Source organism: Crotalus tigris, unplaced genomic scaffold, assembly GCF_016545835.1.
Source record: "Crotalus tigris isolate CLP2741 ecotype Arizona unplaced genomic scaffold, ASM1654583v1 scf7180000018864.669028, whole genome shotgun sequence".
NCBI classification, from domain to species: Eukaryota; Metazoa; Chordata; class Lepidosauria; order Squamata; family Viperidae; genus Crotalus; species Crotalus tigris.
The window spans coordinates 511,930-532,990 of NW_024097244.1; the positions used below are offsets into that span (position 1 = coordinate 511,930).

General features: G+C 43.4%; 1 protein-coding gene across 10 annotated transcripts in view; it reads right to left on the bottom strand.

Moving 5' to 3' along the window:
• ADGRB1 (adhesion G protein-coupled receptor B1) overlaps positions 1–21,061 on the bottom strand; it is a 281,838-nt gene that overhangs the window by 154,007 nt on the left and 106,770 nt on the right. For all 10 annotated transcript variants that reach the window (XM_039357090.1, XM_039357092.1, XM_039357084.1 and 7 more), the window contains 3 exons: positions 18,441–18,605; positions 3,752–3,853; positions 2,416–2,522 (listed from right to left, as the gene is read on the bottom strand). In XM_039357090.1, coding sequence (XP_039213024.1) covers positions 2,416–2,522; positions 3,752–3,853; positions 18,441–18,605 — 374 coding nt within the window. The remainder of the gene's footprint in view (positions 1–2,415; positions 2,523–3,751; positions 3,854–18,440; positions 18,606–21,061) is intronic.

Below are 21,061 nucleotides of genomic sequence, written 5' to 3' on the forward strand. Positions count from 1 at the left end.
TCAGCTTGGCTGACTCAGGAATTCTGGGAGTTGAAGTCCACGAGTCATGAAAGAGCCAAGGTTCCCCACCAAACGTGGCCCTTTTATGACTTGTGGACTTCAACTCCCAGAATTCCTGAGCCAGCAGGGCTCAGCTTGGAACCCTTTCCCTTTCCCCTCAGCATGGCTGGCTCAGGAATTCTGGGAGTCGAAGTCCATGGGTCATAAAAGAGCCAAGATTGCCTACCCCTGATCTAGGTCATTGAAAGCTTCTCTGAAGGGAGATAAGATCTACAGCTCACCCATAGGAACCAGCTTCTGGAATTCTTCTAGAAAAGAAAAGAACAAAATCAACTCATGCTGAAAGCCCAAATAACTGTTTATTTTTAAATCGAGATTTCTGGATCACTCGAGGTGGCCAGACAAGTCCTCGGAGCCAAAACGAATAAGACTTAGAGTTTGAGTGAGTTAATCTCATGATTTCAGAATGATGAAAAAAAGATGTCGAGACTCTAGAAAGAGTGCAGAGAAGAGTAACAAAGATGATTAGGCCGCTGGAGGATAAAATATATAAGGAACGGTTGCTGGAACTGGGAATATCTAGTTTAATGAAGAAAAGGTTGGACTAGAAGACTAAACGGTTTGTATTATGTGTGTTTGTTTTTCATTCCCAATTTCCTATGGGAAGATTGAAGAAGACATGAATCGGATGATCCTGACATTGACCAAGATCACAACTGCTGTAGCCATTAACTAAAAACAATGGAAGAGAATATTGGTAACTCAGGTTTGAACTGTAGGGACCTTGATGATCTCTAGCTTAGATGTTGGCTTGTTTCATTAGTCAATTAGTAAATTAAGTAACATCCTCAGTTCCCTGAGAAGAGCCAAGGTGGCGCAGCAGTTAGGGTGCAGTACTGCAGGCCACTTTAGCTGACTGTGTTCAGCAGGTCAGCGGTTCAAATCTCACCGGCTCAAGGTTGACTCAGCCTTCCATCCTTCCGGGGTAGGTAAAATGAGGACCCAGATTGTTGGGGGCAATGTAAATATATATATACATTGCTTACTGGTGTACACCGCTTAGAGAGTGCTTGCACTTAAAGCGGTATATAAGTCTCATAAATAAATAAATAAAAATAAATAAATAGTTGGGTAAAGAAACGTCTCCAAGCAAGAGAAGCACAGAAGGATCTCAGAATTGTTGATGTAGAAAATGGGTAGAGCTAGTCTTCCACTGACATCAGTCAGTCCTATCTTCTCCTATCCTCACCACTTTCTACAGGGGGACGATTGAGAACATCCTGTCATACAGCATCACAATCTATTTTGGAAGCATCCCTGCTTCAGACAGGAAGGCGGTGCAGAGAGTGGTGAGGATGGCCGAAAAGATCATTGCCAGTTCCCTCCCATCCAGGACATGGCACAGAAGTGCTGCTTGAGCAGAGTCCACAAGATTATTTGGGACACTACACATCCTCTTCATGACCTGTTTTCCTTGTTCCCTTCTGGGAGGCTTTGTGGTATCCGTAGCAGAACATCCAGATTCAGCCACAGTTTCCTTCCATACAGCATTAACCTTGTGAACTCTCAAGCTTCCTCCTTCCGTTATATATTCAAGATGGATAGTATTTAATATTTATTTGCTACGTATATCTAGGGATGTGGGTCTATACATATGTTGTTCATAGTATGTTTAGGTGTGTGTCATGTATGTGTTTCACTTTGAGAGCGGGCAACTAAATTTCATTTTTGATGTGTGCCGTTGTGCCTACAGTAAAAAGAGCAACAAGATGATTAGGGGACTGGAGGCTAAAACATATAAGGGACGGTTGCTAGAATTGGGTATGTCTAGTTTAACGAAGAGAAGGACAAGGGGGGACATGATAGCAGTGTTCCAGTATCTCAGGGGCTGCCCCAAAGAAGAGGGAGTCAAGCTATTCTCCAAGGCACCTGAAGGCAGGACGAGAAGCAACGGATGGAAACTGATCAAGAAGAGAAGCAACCTAGAACTAAGGAGAAACTTCCTGACAGTGAGGACAATTAACCAGTGGAACTACTTGCCTCCAGAAGCGGTGAATGCTCCAAGACTGGAAGTTTTTAAGAAGAGACTGGACAGCCATTTGTCCGAAATGGTGTAGGGTTTCCTGCCTGAGCAGGGGGTTGGACTAGATGGCCTCCAAGATCCCTTCCAACTTTACTACTATTACTATTATCTTATTCAAACCTATATTAATTGACAAGAATTGGGTCAACTAAATATCCCTGAAGATTCTCAATCGTCCAGGTTATGGTTCTCCTAAAGGTGCTTTTTTTTTAAAAAAAGGCAACTGGACTTTTCCTTGAAGACATTTCACTTCTCATCCAAGAAGCTTCTTCAGTTTTGCCGTTCTCTTCAGTTCGGAAATGAAGAAGCTTGGGAGAGCAAGTCCCACTCACCATCATTTGGATATTCCTGTAGTCTATGGAGACACACTTGACGTATGTGGGAAGCGTCCAATAGGCGATACCGTCTTCATCCAGCAGGCACCGCCGTAGGATCAACCCTGATGAGAGAGGATACAGTGAAAACCCTAAGGTGAAAAGAAGGACAGCTCCTCCCTTCTTCCTCCTTCTCCTCCCTCTTGAAAACCCAACTCCCATCTAGCACTGATGATGTTACCTAGTTGGGTCCTGAAATGCCTGCAAGAAAACAACCCAGCTCAGAGAGCATCAAGGACTCCATAATTCTCCTCCTCCTCCTCCTCCTCCTCCTCCTCCTGCTGCTGCTCCTCCTTTCCACAAACCCCTCTCCCTTCTAGCACTGATGATGTTACCTACTTGGGTCATGAAATGTCTGCAAGAAAACCACCCAGCTCAGAGAGCATCAAGGACTCCACAATTCTCCTCCTCCTCCTCCTCCTCCTCCCCCTCTTCCTCCTCTTCCTCCTCCTCCTTCTCTTCCCCCCCCTCCTCCTCACAAACCCCACTTCCTTCTAGCACTGATGATGTTATCTAGTTGGGTCATGAAATGTCTGCAAGAAAACCACCAAGCTCAGAGAGCATCAAGGACTCCACAATTCTCCTCCTCCTCTTCCTCTTCCTCTTCCTCTTCCTCCTCCTCCTCCTCCTCCTCCTCCTTCTCTTCCCCCCCTCCTCCTCTTCACAAACCCCACTTCCTTCTAGCACTGATGATGTTACCTAGTTGGGTCATGAAATATCTGCAAGAAAACCACCAAGCTCAGAGAGAACCAAGGACTCCACAGTCCTCTTCTTCCTGTTCCTCCTCCTCCTTCTCCTCCTCCTCCCCCTCCTCCCCACTATCTATCTATCTATCTATCTATCTATCTATCTATCTATCTATCTATCTATCTCTATTATCCTATCTCCTCTCTCTCTCTCTCTCTCTCTCTCTCTCTCTCTCTCTCCATCCATCTATCCATCTATCTATCTATCACTATTTAGAAAATATACACGGCCATCCAACTCACTCCTAGTGATTCCTGGCGCATTATAGAAATATAACTCCAATACAATAGACTTTCATCTCCCTGGGGACAACAGTCCTACCCACCACTTGATGGCCCCCATATCACCCTGGGGGCTATCAAGTCCTTCCAAAGAGTGCAAAGGCAGGTCCATCACGGAATGTCCGTGGGGAATAACTGATTTTTTTTTAAAAAAGGAGAAATCTGAAATCCGATCGCTTCATTCCAGTTGACCTTGAACCAGGAAGAGGTGAGGTGTCATTTAGAGCTGATCAGAAGCTGGAAATGGGCTGATCCCCAGGGGTTACCTGTGGCGTTCCGGGGACATCGGACCGCTGCCGCGTCTCCTGCTGGAGTCTCTTTCCAGTTCACAGAGGCCAGGTTGTCTTCATCACAGATTTCTTGAGGCTCTATGAAGAAAAAAAGATACTGGAAGTTTAAAAAAAAAAGGAAAGGAAAGGAAAGGAAAGGAGAGAAGAGGAGAGGAGAGGAGAGGAGAGGAGAGGGGAGGGGAGGAGAGGGGAGGGAAAGGAAAGGATGACAAAAGGAAGGGAAAGGAAGGGAAGGGAAGGGAAAGAGAGGAGAGAAGAGGGGAGGGGAGGGAAGGAGAAGGGAAGGGAAAGGAGAGGAGAGGAGAGGAGAGGAAAGGAAAGGAAAAGAAAAGAAAGGAGAAGAGGGGAGGGGAGGAGAAGGGAAGGGAAGGGAGAGGAGAGGAGAGGAAAGGAAAGGGGAGGGGAGAAGAGGGGAAGGGAGGAGAAGAGAAGAGAAGAGAAGAGAAGAGAAGAGAAGGGAGAGGAGAGGAGAAGAGAAGAGAAGAGAAGAGAAAAGAAGAGAAGAGAAGAGAAGAGAAGAGAAGAGAAGGGAGAGGAGAGGAGAGGAAAGGAAAGGGGAGGGGAGAAGAGGGGAAGGGAGGAGAAGAGAAGAGAAGAGAAGGGAGAGGAGAGGAGAGGAAAGGGGAGGGGAGAGGAGGGGAGGGGAGGAGAAGGGAAAGGAGAGAGGATGAAGAAGGGAAGGAAAGGAGAAAGAGAGGGGAAAGAAGGGAAGAGAGGAAGAAGGAGAAAAAGTAGGAGAAGTAGGAGAAGAGTAGGCACATAGGAAGAGCAGGGAACCAGAACAGAGATGCAAATCAAAGGTCTTTGTTTGTTTGTTTGTTTGTTTTTGTTTTTAAAAAAGCCTGGGACAAAGCAAGAGGACAGACAAGGAGAGGTCAACCTTTCCTGGAGAACTTGTGGGAAAGAGATTTGGCTCACCTTTCATTTATAGAATTCACAGGAGCTTCTGACTGAGCGCTTGGCCTACTAGATGTTCACTATGGGCTGCTGTTAGGCAAACATGAGGCTAACACAAAGCATCATGGAATCCTAGGCCCTGCAAGGGACCCCGGAGGTCTTCTAGTCCAACCCCCTTGCTCAGGGCAGGAAACCTTATAATATCATCCCGGAGCAAACGGTTGTCCCATCTTTTCTTTCAAACCTCCAGTGATAGAGCACCCATACTCCAGGACGCAAGCTGTTCCATCCGTTAATCGTTCTCACCGTCAACAAAAAAATTTCCTCCTTATTTCCATTGTCAACACTACAAATATTGTATATTCTTGCTTTTGACAATATGTCTAGTAAATATGGGGTTAATAAAGAGCAGACGGGGCGTTGCGGTAAATCCCGGGAAAGAAAGAGGAAGAAAACATTTGACCTTCACACTAATTGGATAGTGTGAGTTATGACGGCTAATTTAGGGAGGGAACATGCTGATAATTTAACTGCTCAGAGGAAGAGAACTTAAATCCTAGCATCCCTCCGTTGTGCCTGTGCCGACATTTTGTAACATTAAAAGACTTTTAGAAAAATAAATGCCTGGAAGTTCTTTGGAATGTTTCATTAGCCGGAACCACATCATCCATATTGGATCGCCCTCTGATGATCTTCCACATGTCGCTTCTTGTCCTGCCTTCAGGTGCTTTGGAGAAGAGCATGACCCTCCTCTTCTCTGTGAAACCCCAAATCCAGAAGACAGCTATCATGTCACACACCCAAACCTTCTCTTTGTTAGGCTAGACATAACTAGTTCTCTGAACTGTTCCTCATATGAGTTATTTCGTTGTTGTTGTTAGCTGCGAAGTCATGTCCGACCCATCGCGACCCTATGGACAATGTTCCTCCAGGCCTTCCTGTCCTCTACCATCTTCTGGAGTCCATTGAAGCTCACGCCTACTGCTTCAGTGACTCCATCCAGCCACCTCCTTCTCTGTCGTCTGCTTCTTCTCTTGCCCTCCATCTTTCCCAGCATCAGGCTCTTCTCCAGGGAGTCCTTCCTTCTCATTAGGTGGCCAAAGCACTTGAGTTTCAACTTCAGGATCTGGCCTTCTAAAGAGCAGTCGGGGTTGATCTCCTCTAGGACTGACCAATTGGATCGCCTTGCGGTCCAGGGGACTTGCAGGAGTCTTCTCCAGCACCAGAGTTCAAAGGCCTCCATTCTTTGGCACTCAGCCTTTCTTATGGTCCAACTTTCACAGCCATACATTGCAACTGGGAAAACCATAGCCTTAACTATATGCACTTTTGTTGGCAGTACCAAAAGGCAAAAAAAAAAAAAAAAAGATTTATTTTGTAGACTCCTGCTAAACCTGGTTGCTCTTCTCTGTGCTCTTTCTAGCACCTCTGCATCCTTTTTTTAAAAAAATCACAGTGACCAGAACTGGATGCTCTATTCCAAGTGTGGCTTCACAAGTGCAGTGTGATTCCCTAATACCGTGGTGGTGAACCTATGGCACGGGTGCCAGAGGCGGCACTCAGAGCCCTCTCTGTGGGCACACGTGCCGTCACCCCAGTCCTAGGCCTTCAGCTGGGTTTCATAAAACCTTTTCACTTTAGGCCTCTGCCGCCGTGTGGAAAAAAAAAGATTCAATCAATCAATCAATTTCAACTTCTTGCAGGGAAAAAAAAAAGATCTCACAAAGTTGGAACTGATTGATTGAACTTTTTAGTGCCACCCAGTCTGCCATTACCACCGCAGCCACGCCCACCCAATGGGACACCCCCACCCACTGGGCCATGCCCACCCCATGGGCCATGCCCACCTGGCACCCGACGATACATAAGTGGGTTTTGGGTTGCAGTCTGGGCACTCGGTCTCTAAAAGGTTCGCCATCACTGCCCTAATATATCTCTTTGGCCACTGTGGAAAGGAACACATACTATCTGCAATCTTATAGGAATTTGGTTTTTTTTTTTTTTTTTTTGAGGCATCATTCCAAGTAGAAGGTTAGTTGTTTGGGCTTTGTATGCAAAACCACATCCAACTGACGGTGGTATTCCCTCTCTCGCAGCGGCCTACTGGGGTAAGCACAGAAACCAAGTAGAAAACCTGCTGATATTTACACGCAGGAGCAATAGAACATGTTAGAGTCGTAAAAGCATTTCATGAACGTTCCCATAAATATTTGACACTTCTGAAAAAGGAGAGGCAGCGTTTGCAAGCCCAAAAGATTGAAGGATGAATCCCAACTTCCGACTCAATAATGCAAGCCTTTATGCGTTGAAGTTATTTACGAGACATAAAGCAGGAGAAGCTGTCACAGGAATATTAAAGCTATTTCTCAACTCGGAGCAGGGAGATAGGAGAGGGAGCAGAGCTTTTTTTTCAGGTCCTAATTATATTTCTTTCTTTACTGGGCACGTGAAGCAACTTGTAAACAGAGTGGGCACATACGTGGCCCAGAAAGACTAAAAAGGTATTAGCAAAGAAAGACCAAGTGTAGATAGACCTAGAACCCTAGGCGTGCCTAGACAACAACAACAACAACAATAATAATAGTAATAATAATGTGCTTGATGTTGTCAGCTTGACAAATACTTGGGTATCCTTCAAGCTGACAACATCAAGCACACTGAAGTCAAGAAAAAGATTAGAGGTGAATACATCAAGAGAGTGAAGAAGATCTTAAAAGTCCAAACTCAATGGAGGAAATACCATAAAGGCAATCAACACCTGGGCAATCCCAGTCATTAGGTACACAGCTGGAATAGTGGACTGGACTCAAGCAGAACTAAAAGCAATGGATAGGAAGACCAGAAAAATAATGACAATGAATCATGCCCTCCATCCACGCAGTGACATTGACAGACTTTATCTATCAAGGCAAATAGGTGGGCGTGGAATGCTACAAGTACATCAGATGGTTGAAGAAGAAAAAGTGGCTTTGGAAGAATATCTGAAGAACAATGATGAAGATGCACTGAAATTAGTACATCAGGAAGGCTTACTGATTACTGGAGAGACCAAACTGGCCTACAAGAAAGACCAAATGAAGAACAGAATAGAGGCATGGGAAGACAAAGCACTACATGGCCAATACATGAAAAAAATAGCTGGGAAAGCAGATAATAATAAAACCTGGCAATGGCTAAGAGCAGGAAAATTGAAGAAAGAGACCGAGGGACTAATTCTGGCTGCACAAGACCAAGCCTTAAGGACAAATGCATATAAAGTCAAAATTGAGAAGACAGCAACAGACAGTAAGTGCCGCCTATGCAAAGAAGCTGAAGAAACAGTGGACCACCTGGTAAGCTGTTGCAAGAAGATTGCACAGACTGACTACAAGCAGCGGCATGACAAAGTAGCAACAATGGTGCATTGGAAGATCTGCAAAAAATATCATTTGCCTGTAAGCAAAAACTGGTGGGATCATAAAATAGAGAAAGTCATAGAAAATGATAAAATTAAACTGCTCTGGGACTTCAGAATTCAAACAGACAAGCACCTGCAACATAACACCCCAGACTTAACAATTGTCGATAAGAAAGACAAAAAAGTCTGGATAGTGGACGTGGCAATGCCTGGAGACAGCAGAATAGAAGAGAAAGAACTGGAGAAGATAACAAAATACAAAGACCTACAAATAGAAATAGAAAGACTGTGGCAAAAGCAAGCACAGGGTAGTACCAATAGTCATAGGCTCCTTGGGTGCAATCCCAAAACAACTGGAGCACCACTTGAACACCATTGGCATTGACAAATTCGCTAGTCAATTGCAAAAGGCGGCCTTATTAGGAACTGCTTCCATCCTGCGACGATACCTGTAATACCATCAAACATCCACATCTGCCTATCCCAGGTCCTGGGTAAGGACTCGATAGGTAGACAAAATGCCAAATCCAGTCTGAACATCTGGCTGACTGTGCGATGATCAACAACAACAATAATAATAATAATAATAATAATAATAATAATAATAATAATAACAACAACAATAACAATAACAATAATAATAATAATGTTGGAAGGGACCTTGGAGGTCGTCTAGTCCTCAGGCAGGAAACCCTATACCATTTCAGACAAATGGCTGTCCAGTCTCTTCTTAAAAACTTCCAGTGTTGGAGCATTTACTGCTTCTGGAGGCAGGTTGTTCCACTGGTTAATTGTTCTAAATGTCAGGAAGTTTCTCCTTAGTTCTAGGTTGCTTCTCTCCTTGATGAGTCTCTATCCGTTGCATTTTGTCCTGCCTTCAGGCACTTTGGAGAATAGCTTGACTCCCTCTTCTTTGGGGCAGCCCCTGAGATATTGTAACACGGCTATCATGTCCACTAGGACTCTGAGATCCCTCTCACAGTTGCTACTATTGAGCAAGGTACCCCCTATACCAGTGCTTCTCAACCTTGACAATTTTAAGGCATGTGGACTTCAACTCCCAGAATTCCACAGCCAGCAATGCTGGCTGTGGAATTCTGGGAGTTGAAGTCCACATGCCTTAAAATTGTCAAGGTTGAGAAACACTGCCCTATACTATACTATACCTGTACATTTGGTTTTTCTTGCCCAAATGTAGAACCTTACTTTTTTTAAAAAACAGCCTTGCCTTACCTCAATATTTCTCAGCCTTGGAAGGTGAAGTGTTCCAATATTTGAGGGGCTGCCACAAAGAAGAGGGGGGCGGGTGTCAACCTATTTTCCAAAACATTAGGAAGTCCAGGCGGTTTAAAATGGATATATATGTTCATTGCAAGCTCATGCTCCACTGACTTCCACTGACTCTTGTCGCAAATTTGTGGTAAGAGTCAGTGGAATTCAAGGTGGGCTGGTCTTTCTTAGATATTTTGTAGGCATGAAGTGACTTGAGACTGATGAGGAACTTGACCCCTCCCTCCCTCAGGCTCAACCTGGTCATCTCCTACAATCCATCTCTCTCTCTCTCTCTCTCTCTCTCTCTCTCTCTCTCACTCCCTCTCTCCCTCTCTCTCTTTTTCTAGAACTCACTGTCTCCATGATTGACCCAAACTCACCCAGTAGTCATTCAACTGGGGATAGGAAATTATCTGGCGTGGCAAACCCAAAATGACAGGCCATCAGATCAACTTCATCTTAATTTACCAACCCAGCTAATTTCCTGTCCCCCGTTGAATGACTACTGGTTGAGTTTGGGTCAATCACCAGGAGACAATGTGTTCTAGTCAACCTATTCTCCAAAGCACCTAAAGGCAGGACAAGAAGCAACAGATGGAAACTTATCCAAGAGAGATCCAATCGAGACCTAAACAGAAATTTCCTGTCAGTGAGAACAATCAATCAGTAGAACGACTTGCCTTCAGATGTTCAGGGTGCTCCATCACTGAAGGTTTTCAAGAAGAGATTGGACAGCCATTTGTTTGATATGGCATAGGGTCTCCAGTTTGAGCAGGGAGTTGGACTAGAAGACCTCCAAAGTCCCTTCCAACTCTGCTATTCTGTTATTCTTTAATTAGTTATTGGACCAGCTTGTCTTCAGAAGGTGTAGGTGCTCCATCACTGGAGGATTTCAAAAAGAGATTGGACAACCATTTGTTTGATATGATAGTAATAGTAATAGTAGTAAAGTTGGAAGGGACCTTGGAGGTCATCTAGTCCAACCCCCTGCTCGGGCAGGAAACCCTACACCATTTCGGACAAGTGGCTGTCCAGTCTCTTCTTAAAAACTTCCAGTGTTGGAGCATTCACAGCTCCCTGAAGGCAGGCTGTTCCACTGGCTAATTGTTCTCACTGTCAGGAAGTTTCTCCTTAGTTCTAGCTTGCTTCTCTCCTTGATTAGTTTCCACCTGTTGCTTCTTGTCCTGCCTTCAGGTGCTTTGGAGAATAGCTTGACTCCCTCTTCTTTATGGCAGCCCCTGAGATATTGGAAGACTGCTATCATGTCCCCCCTCGTCCTTCTCTTCGTTATCTTCGTGATCTCCTGCTTGAGCAAGGGGTTGGACTAGAAGACCTCCAAAGTCCCTCCCAAGTCTTTTATTCTGTTAATCTTCATAGACTGGAATCCAGGGGTGGATTCAGAGAAGTCACCGTCATCTTTTGAACTAAGCCAAGAGAATCAGACCTCAAATCCTCTTTCCGAATAATGGACTTTTGTGACACCTGATACATGAAGAAGGTGAGATTTCCTACTTTTGATGGCTCCAGCCTTCCATGGATTGGTCTGGATTGTACAGTCGATCCCTTCATTCATCTCAATCAGTGGAGTTCGCGGGCACCACCTCCAACGCAGTTGGAAAGAATCCAGTTGGGAAAAGCGAATGATCCTTTTGCTCGGGGCCCAGGCAATTTGTAGTCCAGACAATTAGAAAGCTGTTGTGTGAACACAACATGAGGAGGAGGGTCACATTCCTGGCAGGCCATCTGCTCCACCATCTGCCCTTCCTCAGACAGAGATGAAGAAAACACACAAGCTACCATTTCCCTCTCCGATTTTGCAAGCTGCACTGAATAATGACATTTCTGGTAACAAAGCTTGATGTTCTTCTAGTAGAGATGGTTGTTAGAAGAGAACATAGAATCATACAGCTGGAAGGGATCTTGGAGGTCTTCTAGTCTAACCCCCTGCTCAAGCAGGAGACCCTGTGCCATTCTAGACAAGTGACTGTCCAGTCTCTTCTTAAAAGACCTTTGGATGATCTTTGGTAGGGCTTGGAGAGGGGTCATACATCCATCCTGGTCCTTGATATCTCAAGAACCTTTGATTCCATGGTATCTACTGGACCAGCTTAGGAAACTAGGAATGATGTTTTAGCACTCTGACAATGCTGGCCTGTTCTGCAACGGTTCTCCTACTTTCTCCCACTCCAGTTTGGAGGGTATTTTGAGGGGAGATAAGTCAACTCCCTGCTCTATGGGGTGCTTCAACCATCAACCCTCTCCCCTTCTCTTTGTCTTCTGCATGCAGTCACTGGCTATGGTCATTCACCGACAGAGTGTCACAACCCGTATTTCCTGATTCTAAGCTCTATGTCAATGCTGCTAACATCGGATGTTCTTGCTTTGACAATATATGAAGATGCAGCCATTTTCTCTTTAACCTGTGTGTTACTTTTAGTTAGAATTAGATGGTGCTGGAGGGGAGGGGGAAGAATGTGTATGGGGATTAGGTAGACATAACAACATCGCAGTAGAGTATTCTTCAAGGTTGTTTGAAATAAGAGATGATAAGAAATGGCGGGTTGGAGAACTGGAGGGAAAGCCTGCATTTCAAACTAATTGGAGAATGTGATTTATGAATTGGAGGAGGGAATTGTCCCTTGATACTATGTGTTTAAGGGAGGGGAATTCAGATTTTGGCTTCAGTTATGTATGTGCCGAAGCTATGCTGCTCGAATAAAAATTCTTTAAGGTAAACAATGCCTCAAAATTCTTTGAAGAGTTTCATCTGTCAGAACCATGACACTCTGTTATTTCTATTCTTCTGGGTTCTGTCATATTCCTGGAAGGGAGGGGGGAAGACACTGTGGGTTGCTTCTTTGTTTTTCTCTATCTCAACAACGAAACTCTTTCGCTGTGTCTGCATACACGCTCTTTGAACTGTACTCCCTTGATGTCAACTGGAAGGGGGGGGAGAAAGGAATGCACCTCTGGGCATTTGGCTTATCACCTATTCAGAAGGAAAGGTGCGAAGACTCAACAAACACCACTATAACCCTGTTACGGACTGGCGCTATCAGCAGCTTTCCCACCACGGACTTAACACCTGGGGATTGGCCCATTCAAACTGACTGGATAATAATAATAATAATAATAATAATAATAATAATAATAATAATAATAATAATAATAATAATAATAATAATAATGTAATACCATCAAACATCCACATCTGCCTATCCCAGGTCCTGGGTAAGGACTCGATAGGTAGACAAAATGCCAAATCCAGTCTGAACATCTGGCTGACTGTGCGATGATCGATAATAATAATAATAATAATAAATACATGGCCAATACATGAAAAAAATAGCTGGGAAAGCAGATAATAATAAAACCTGGCAATGGCTAAGAGCAGGAAAATTGAAGAAAGAGACCGAGGGACTAATTCTGGCTGCACAAGACCAAGCCTTAAGGACAAATGCATACAAAGTCAAAATTGAGAAGACAGCAACAGACAGTAAGTGCCGCCTATGCAAAGAAGCTGAAGAAACAGTGGACCACTTGGTAAGCTGTTGCAAGAAGATTGCACAAACTGATTACAAGCAGCGGCATGACAAAGTAGCAACAATGGTGCATTGGAAGATCTGCAAAAAATATCATTTGCCTGTAAGCAAAAACTGGTGGGATCATAAAATAGAGAAAGTCATAGAAAATGATAAAATTAAACTGCTCTGGGACTTCAGAATTCAAACAGACAAGCACCTGCAACATAACACCCCAGACTTAACAATTGTCGATAAGAAAGACAAAAAAGTCTGGATAGTGGACGTGGCAGTGCCTGGAGATAGCAGAATAGAAGAGAAAGAACTGGAGAAGATAACAAAATACAAAGACCTACAAATAGAAATAGAAAGACTGTGGCAAAAGCAAGCAAGGGTAGTACCAATAGTAATAGGCTCCTTGGGTGCAATCCCAAAACAACTGGAGCACCACTTGAACACCATTGGCATTGACAAATTCGCTATTAGTCAATTGCAAAAAGCGGCCTTATTAGGAACTGCTTCCATCCTGCGACGATATCTGTAATACCATCAAACATCCACATCTGCCTATCCCAGGTCCTGGATAAGGACTCGATAGGTAGACAAAATACCAAATCCAGTCTGAACATCTGGCTGACTGTGTGATGATCCATAATAATAATAATAAAGTTGGAAGGGACCTTGGAGGTCATCTAGTCCAATCCCCTGCTCAGGCAGGAAACCCTATAACATTTCAGACAAATGGCTGTCCAGTCTCTTCTAAAAAACGTCCAGTGTTGGAGCATTCACCACTTCTGGAGGCAGGTTGTTCCACTGGTTAATTGTTTTCACTGTCAGGAAGTTTCTCCTTAGTTCTAGGTTGCTTCTCTCCTTGGTTAGTTTCCATCCATTGCTTCTTCTCCTGCCTGAACTATTGGGGTAGGGTTTGCTTGGTCTGTTACAAGCAAAGGGAACTGGCTATTACTTAATACAGACAAATTAACTCCACGGAAAGGGTTCATGTAGATTACTTTAATTCGTCAGGCATCCTCTAAACAGTTGGTGTAGGGATTCTTCTGACATAATTTGCATAATCTGTATCCCAACATATAGGTAAATAGAGATAGTTTCTTCCATGCTAATGAAGCAAACAGTTCTCGTGGCTGGAATTCATAAAGACCTTGCTGGCCTGCACATAGCCAGGAAATCCGGTAACAATGAGAAGTCCCTCCCAGTGGCCAGTCCGAACACAGATATGACCAGGCAACTTAAACTACATTACCCAGAAGGCTTTCCCTTAAGGGGCCAGTTCTTAATTCCTAAGATAGCTATATACTCTGACCAGCACACTTGGGACTCCTTTAACCTATCGATCTGAGTGGGAAAACCCTCAGATCCTGTCTGTTATGCCTGCAGTCAGCTTCTCCTAATAAAAGTTCCTTTTGGAAGAAACGGCCTCCACAAGTTCTGCTTTCTTAGGATGAGGTTTTGAAGTGGGCCCGGACACAGAGATCTCTTGACCGCAGAGTGCAACTGTGGCCTTGAACAGGTCTGCCTTGGCTACCCACAGCGCCTGTTCTTAGTCCAGAAGATCTTCTTCTTGGTGACTCATGCATTAGTCACCTTCCATTTGGATTGCTGTAATGTGCTCTGCATGCTGTTAATCTTCAAGATAATTTGGAAGCTGTAGCTGGACCAGAACGCAACACTGCAGATATTTTTAAAGATTTTTCATTATTATTATTACAGTCATATAAAAACCGTTGCTCAGAGAGCTGCACTGGCTGTCAGTGAGCATCCGAGGGTCATCCAAGGTGCTGGTTATTCAAGCTCCCACAAGATTCCCAGGACTGTTCTGTGTTGTCTCTGCTTGTCCCACCAGATCTAGCAAGGAGGACACGTTCCAACTCCTTTCCATCGAATAATGTCACCTCATTGGACCCAGGAGTCATGCCTTTGCTGTGTCAGCCCCCCCCCCCAAAAGAATGACACATGGGGATTCTTCCAAGTTGAGTTCCTTATTGTTTCACACCCATAGACAGAATCTTGCCAGAGTGAACACTCTACTCTCTTCATCTATAATATATTCTGGGAACTGTTAGGGAGGGGATGTCTTCGCCCTCTTTCTCTCACACACGATATCTGAGCTGAGTTGCCTCTTGAATTCACCTGCCTGGGAATCCATCTCCTTACCATGTTCCATCACACAGTTTCTGCTCTGTGGAACAGCATCCCCCTGGAGATCAGGATGACCCTAAGTGGTGAGGACCAACAACCTCCCAAAGCAATTGGGCCAGGAGGTTAAGCAAGATCTGCTAGTTATTTTTTTTTAAAAAGCTGGTTGGGATTATAGTTTTGATCAGGTGCATTTCTTTTTCATTAGCGTGCAATGGTGTTCATTTGGAAATAACAAAGGGGCACCTCATTTTTCAAAGCTGTAGATGGGTTGTTTTAGCAAGCAACCATAAGCAGTATCCTTTCCGGATGCAAAAAGTTATTGGTAGTTTGAGAAGAGTGGGGGGAGGAGGAAGAAGAGGAAGAAGAAGAAGAAGAAGAAGAAGAAGAAGAAGAAGAAGAAGAAGAAGAAGAAGAAGAAGAAGAAGAAGAAGAAGAAGAAGAAGAAGAAGAAGAAAGAAGAAGAAGAAGAAGAAGAGGAGGAGGAGGAGGAGGAGGAGGAGGAGGAGGAGGAGGAGGAGGAGGAGGAGGAGGAGGAGGAGGAGGAGGAAGGAGGAGGAGAAGAAAAAGAAGAAGAAGCGGAGGAGGAAGGAGGAGGAGAAGAAGAAGAAGAGGAGGAGGAGGAGGACAAGGAGGAGGAAAAGAAGAAGAAGGAGGAGGAGGAGGAGAGAGAGAGAAAGAAAGAAAGAAAGAAAGGTAAGAGAAGAGAGTAAGAGAGAATAGAAGAGAAAAATTAGAAAGAGAGATAAGAGAGATAGCGAGAGGAAGAGACTAAGAGAGGGAGAAGGAAAGAGAGAAAGAAAGGGAGAGAAAAAAGGAGAGACACAGAGAGAGAAAGAGAGAGAGAAGAGAAAGAAAAGAGTACGAGAGAGAATGGAAGAGACAACAGAAGAATGAGAAAGAGATGAGAGAGACAAAGAAAGAAGAAGAGAAAGAGAGAGGGAGAGGGAAAGAGGGAAAGAAAGGTAGAGAAAATGAGAGAGACAAAGAGAGAGGAGAGAGAGAGATGGGGAAAAAAGAAAAGAGAAGAAAGAATGAGAGAGAAAGAGAATAGGAGAGAAAAAAGGGCAGAAAATGAAAGAGTGAAAAAAGAGAAAAAGAAGAGATTAAAATGGAAGAGAAAAAAGAAAGGAGAAAAAAGAGATGAGAGAAATACAGAGAAAGAGAGAGGGACTGGGAAAGAGAGAAAGAAAGGGAGAGAAAATGAAAGAGAGAGAGAGAGAAGGGGAGAGAGAAATGAGAAAGTGAAGAGAGAGAGAGAGAAAGAGAGAGATCGAGAGAGAGAAAGAGAGAGAGATCAGAGTGGTACAACTACGACAGCTCTGAGTAGCTTCCAGGAAGACAAATTTAATTTTTTCTTCCCAGAAGACTCTAAAATATATCACTTGGAGCCTGGTGCCAAAAAGGCAACATTTAGAATTGAATTATTATTATCAATTCAAACTCCCCCGCAGACACTTATCAGAACTAGCAGTGTTTCTCTGTGAAACCTCCATAGGTCCATTTCGTCGTCTATTCCAGCAATGCAGTTTCAGAGGAGCGTCTTCCTTTTTGGCTCCCAAGGGTGGAAGGCTTTACATGGGGCCCCAAATCTATTCCCTGCTCAGTAAAGGAATCTCAACTGAAGCATCCCCACCAAATAGAACGTAGCATAAATGGGTTGGAAGGGACTTTGGAGGTCTTCTAGTCCAACCCCGTGCTCAAACGGGAGACCCTGTTCCATTTCAGACAAGTGGGCGTCCAATCTCTTCTTAAAAACCTCCAGTGATGGAGCACCCACGACTTCTAAAGGCAGGCTGTTCTACTGGTTGATTGCTCTCACCGTTAGGAAATTTCTCTCCTTGATTCGTTTCCATCCATAAGTTCTTGTCCTGCCCTATTTTGAGAATAGGTCAACAGCCCCCTATTCTCTGGGGCAGCCCCTCGGGCATTGAAAGACTGCTATCGTGTCACCCCTAGTTCTTTTCTTCATTAGACTAGACATACCCAGTTCCTGCAACTAGAATAGAATAGAATAGAATAGAATAGAATAGAATAGAATAGAATAATGAAGAAGAGTAGAATAGAATAGAATAGAATAGAATAGAATAGAATAGAATAGAATAGAATAGAATAGAATAGAATAATGAAAAAAGAGTACAATAAAATAGAATAGAACAGAACAGAACAGAACAGAATAGAATAGAATAGAATGGAATGCAATGGAATGGAAAATGAAGACGAGTAGAATAGAATGGAATGGAATGGAATGGAATGGAATGGAATGGAATAGAAAATGAAGACGAGTAGAATAGAATAGAATAGAATAGAACAGAACAGAATAGAAAATACGGAATGGAATGGAATGGAGGAATGGAATGGAATGGAATGGAATGGAATAGAATGGAATGGAATAGAATAGAATAGAATAGAATACAATACAATACAATACAATAGAATACAATAGAATACAATAGAATACAATAGAATAGAAAATATGGAATGGAATGGAATGGAATGGAATAGAATAGAATAGAATAGAATAGAATAGAATAGAATAGAATAGAATAGAATAGAATAGAATAGAATAGAATAGAATAATGAAGACGAGTAGAATAGAATAGAATAGAATAGAATAGAATAATGTAGAATAGAATAGCATAGCATGGAATGGAATGGAATGGAATAGAATGGAATGGAATGGAATGGAATAGAATAGAATAGAATAGAATAGAATAGAATAGAATAGAATGGAAATGGAATGGAATGGAATGGAAAATGGAATGAATAGAATAGGAAGAATATAATGGAATGGAATGGAATGGAATAGGAATGGAATGGAATGGAATGGAATGGAATGGAATGGAATAGAATAGAATAGAATAGAATAGAATGGAATGGAATGGAATGGAATGGAGAATAGAATAGAATAGAATAGAATAGAATAGAATAGAATGGAATGGGAATGGAATGGAATAGAATAGAATAGAATAGAATAGAATAGAATAGAATAGAATAGAATAGAATAGAATAGAATAATGAATAGAATAGAAAATATGGAATGGAATGGAATGGAATAGAATAGAATAGAATAGAATAGAATAGAATAGAATAGAATAGAAAATACGGAATGGAATAGAATGGAGGAATGGAATAGAATAGAATAGAATAGAATAGAATAGAATAGAATAAAGAAGACGAGTAGAATAGAATAGAATAGAATAGAATGGAATAGAATAGAATAGAATAGAATAATGAAGAAGAGTAGAATAGAATAGCATAGCATGGAATGGAATGGAATGGAATGGAATGGAATGGAATAGAATAGAATAGAATAGAATAGAATAGAATAGAATAGAATAGAATAATGAAGAGACCTGGCCCACAGAATCATCAAGAGTTGGAGACAACTGAAGAGATCATATCATCCTCATCGTCCACTTACCTGGACATCTCCGTTCATTGCATTGCTTGAACTCCTCTTTGGGACCTTGACATGGGTCTCCTCCGAAGAAAGGACCATAGCACACCCGGTCCCGTTTCTGGGTCCCCCCTCCACAGGTGGCCGTACAGCTTCCCCAAGGACCCCAGACCTGCCATTTTCCGTCCACTGCAGCGGAAGGAGAAAAAGGATAGAAGTGTAGTTGTGACCTTCCTACAGACAAAGAAGGCAGAAAGAACACCAGGCCTACATCCCCAATGTGTACAGCTTATATATTGGGCTTCAAGTCAATGCCAAAAGTGCATGCTTGTGTGTGTGTGTGTGTGTTTAAAAAAAAAGGCAACTGGACTCTCTTGCTTTTCCTCTTTTTGAAAACGTTTCCCTTCTCATTCAAGGAGCTTCTTCCGTTCTTCCCTCAAGGACTTCTGGGATGAACCTGGATGACTGAGAATCTCCATCAATACTTACATGCCCTATAGGTAGTCCTCAATTGACAGCAGTACATTTAGTGACCATTCAAAGTTACAACGGTGCTGAAAAGGTGACTTTTTGATCCTTTTGGCACACTTACAACCATGAGCATCCTCGTGGTCACACAATCAAAGTTCAGACTCACGAGAGTTGCAGTGTCCTGGGGTCACGTGATCCCCTTTTGTGACCGTCAAACAAACCAAGTTAATGGGGAAGCCAGGTTCATTTAAGCACTGTGTAAAATGGTATAGGTTTCTCCTGCTTGAGCAGGGGGTTGGACTAGAAGACCTCCAAGGTCCCTTCCAGCCCTATTCTGATTGATTGATTGATTGATTGATTGATTGATTGATTGATTGAAAGTGAGGGAGGGGGAAGCACGTTCGGGTTTGCAAGATTCTGTTACTACAGCGGTTCTGGTATTCTTACTAACTTAACACCTGCAGTGATTCACTTAAGAACCGTTGGCAGGGGAGGTTGCAAAATAGGGCAAAACTCACTTAACAAATGTCTCGCTTAGCAGCAGAAATTTTGGATTGTGGTTGTAACTCAAGGACTACCTTTATTCGTTTGAGTTGAGCTCAGAGGAGTCCTTCTGCAAGGGAGAGGCGTGGTTTGAAAATGGGGGAAATAATTCAATAAATTAAAATAAACTCTGGGGATCTGATGGATACCTTCATCTCCTGATTTCACATTCTCTTCTTCTTCTTCTTCTTCTTCTTCTTCTTCTTCTTCTTCTTCTTTTCCTCCTCTTCCTCCTCCTCCTCCTTCTTCTCCTTCTCCTCCCCCTCCTCCCCCTTCTCCTCCTCCTCCTCCTGTCTTCTTCTTCTTCTTCTTCTTCTTCTTCTTCTTCTCCTCCTCCTCCTCCTCCTCCTCCTCCTCCTCCTCCTCCTCCTTCTTCTCCTTCTCCTCCCCCTCCTCCCCCTTCTCCTCCTCCTCCTCCTGTCTTCTTCTTCTTCTCCTCCTCCTCCTCCTCCTTCTTCTCCTTCTCCTCCCCCCTCCTCCTCCTCTCTTCTTCTTCTTCTTCTTCTTCCTCTTCTTCTTCTTCTTCTTCTTCTTCTTCTTCTTCTTCTTCTTCTTCTTCTTCTTCTTCTCCTCTTCCTCCTCCTCCTCCTTCTTCTCCTTCTCCTCCCCCTCCTCCCCCTTCTCCTCCTCCTCCTCCTGTCTTCTTCTTCTTCTTCTCCTCTTCCTCCTCCTCCTCCTTCTTCTCCTTCTCCTCCCCCCTCCTCCTCCTTTCTTCTTCTTCTTCTTCTTCTTCTTCTTCTTCTTCTTCTTCTTCTTCTTCTTCTTCTTCTTCTTCTCCTCCTCCTCCTCCTCCTCCTCCTCCTCCTCCTCCTCCTCCTCCTCCTCCTCCTCTTCTTCCAGGGTGCTGGTTCAACTTTCCAAGCTAACCTACATTCCTTGTATTTCATGGAGATCTTCCAGGCAGGTTGTCACCAATTCTTAACTTGTGAGCTCAGACACACAGCTACATGTTTGTTTCTTTGCAATAGTGGTGAATATCTGGAGCTCAGGTGTAGGATGAGGGTGGAGGTTCATTCTCTGAGCTGGTGGGTGGGTTTTGGAATGTTTTGTTACCAGGCTGGGTAAAGTCTTCAGCGGAGACTTTAGGGGCTGTCAGTGTTGGTGGTCTTCTGTGTCTACGGCTTCGTGTGGTCTGTAGTTCTTGTGATGGGGAAGTCATGTCAGATAGATAGATAGATAGATAGATAGATAGATAGATAGATAGATGACAGATAGATAGATAGATAGATAGATAGATAGACAGATAAGATAGATAGACAGATGATAGATGATAGACAGATGATAGACAGACAGACAGACAGATAGATGGACAGACAGACAGACAGATGGATAGCCAGCCAACCAGCCAGCCAGACAGATAGATAGATGAACAGACACAAAGACAGGTAGATAGATAGACAGATAGATGATAGACAGACAGACAGACAGATGATAGACAGACAGACAGACAGATAGATAGATAGATGGACAGACAGCCAGCTAGCCAGCCAGCCAGCCAGATAGAGAGATGGACAGACACAAAGACAGTAGATAGGTAGATAGGTAGACAGATAGATAGATGATAGACAGACAGACAAACAGATATAGATGGTGGATAGAGATTTGTGATAGTGGTGAATATCTGCAGCTTG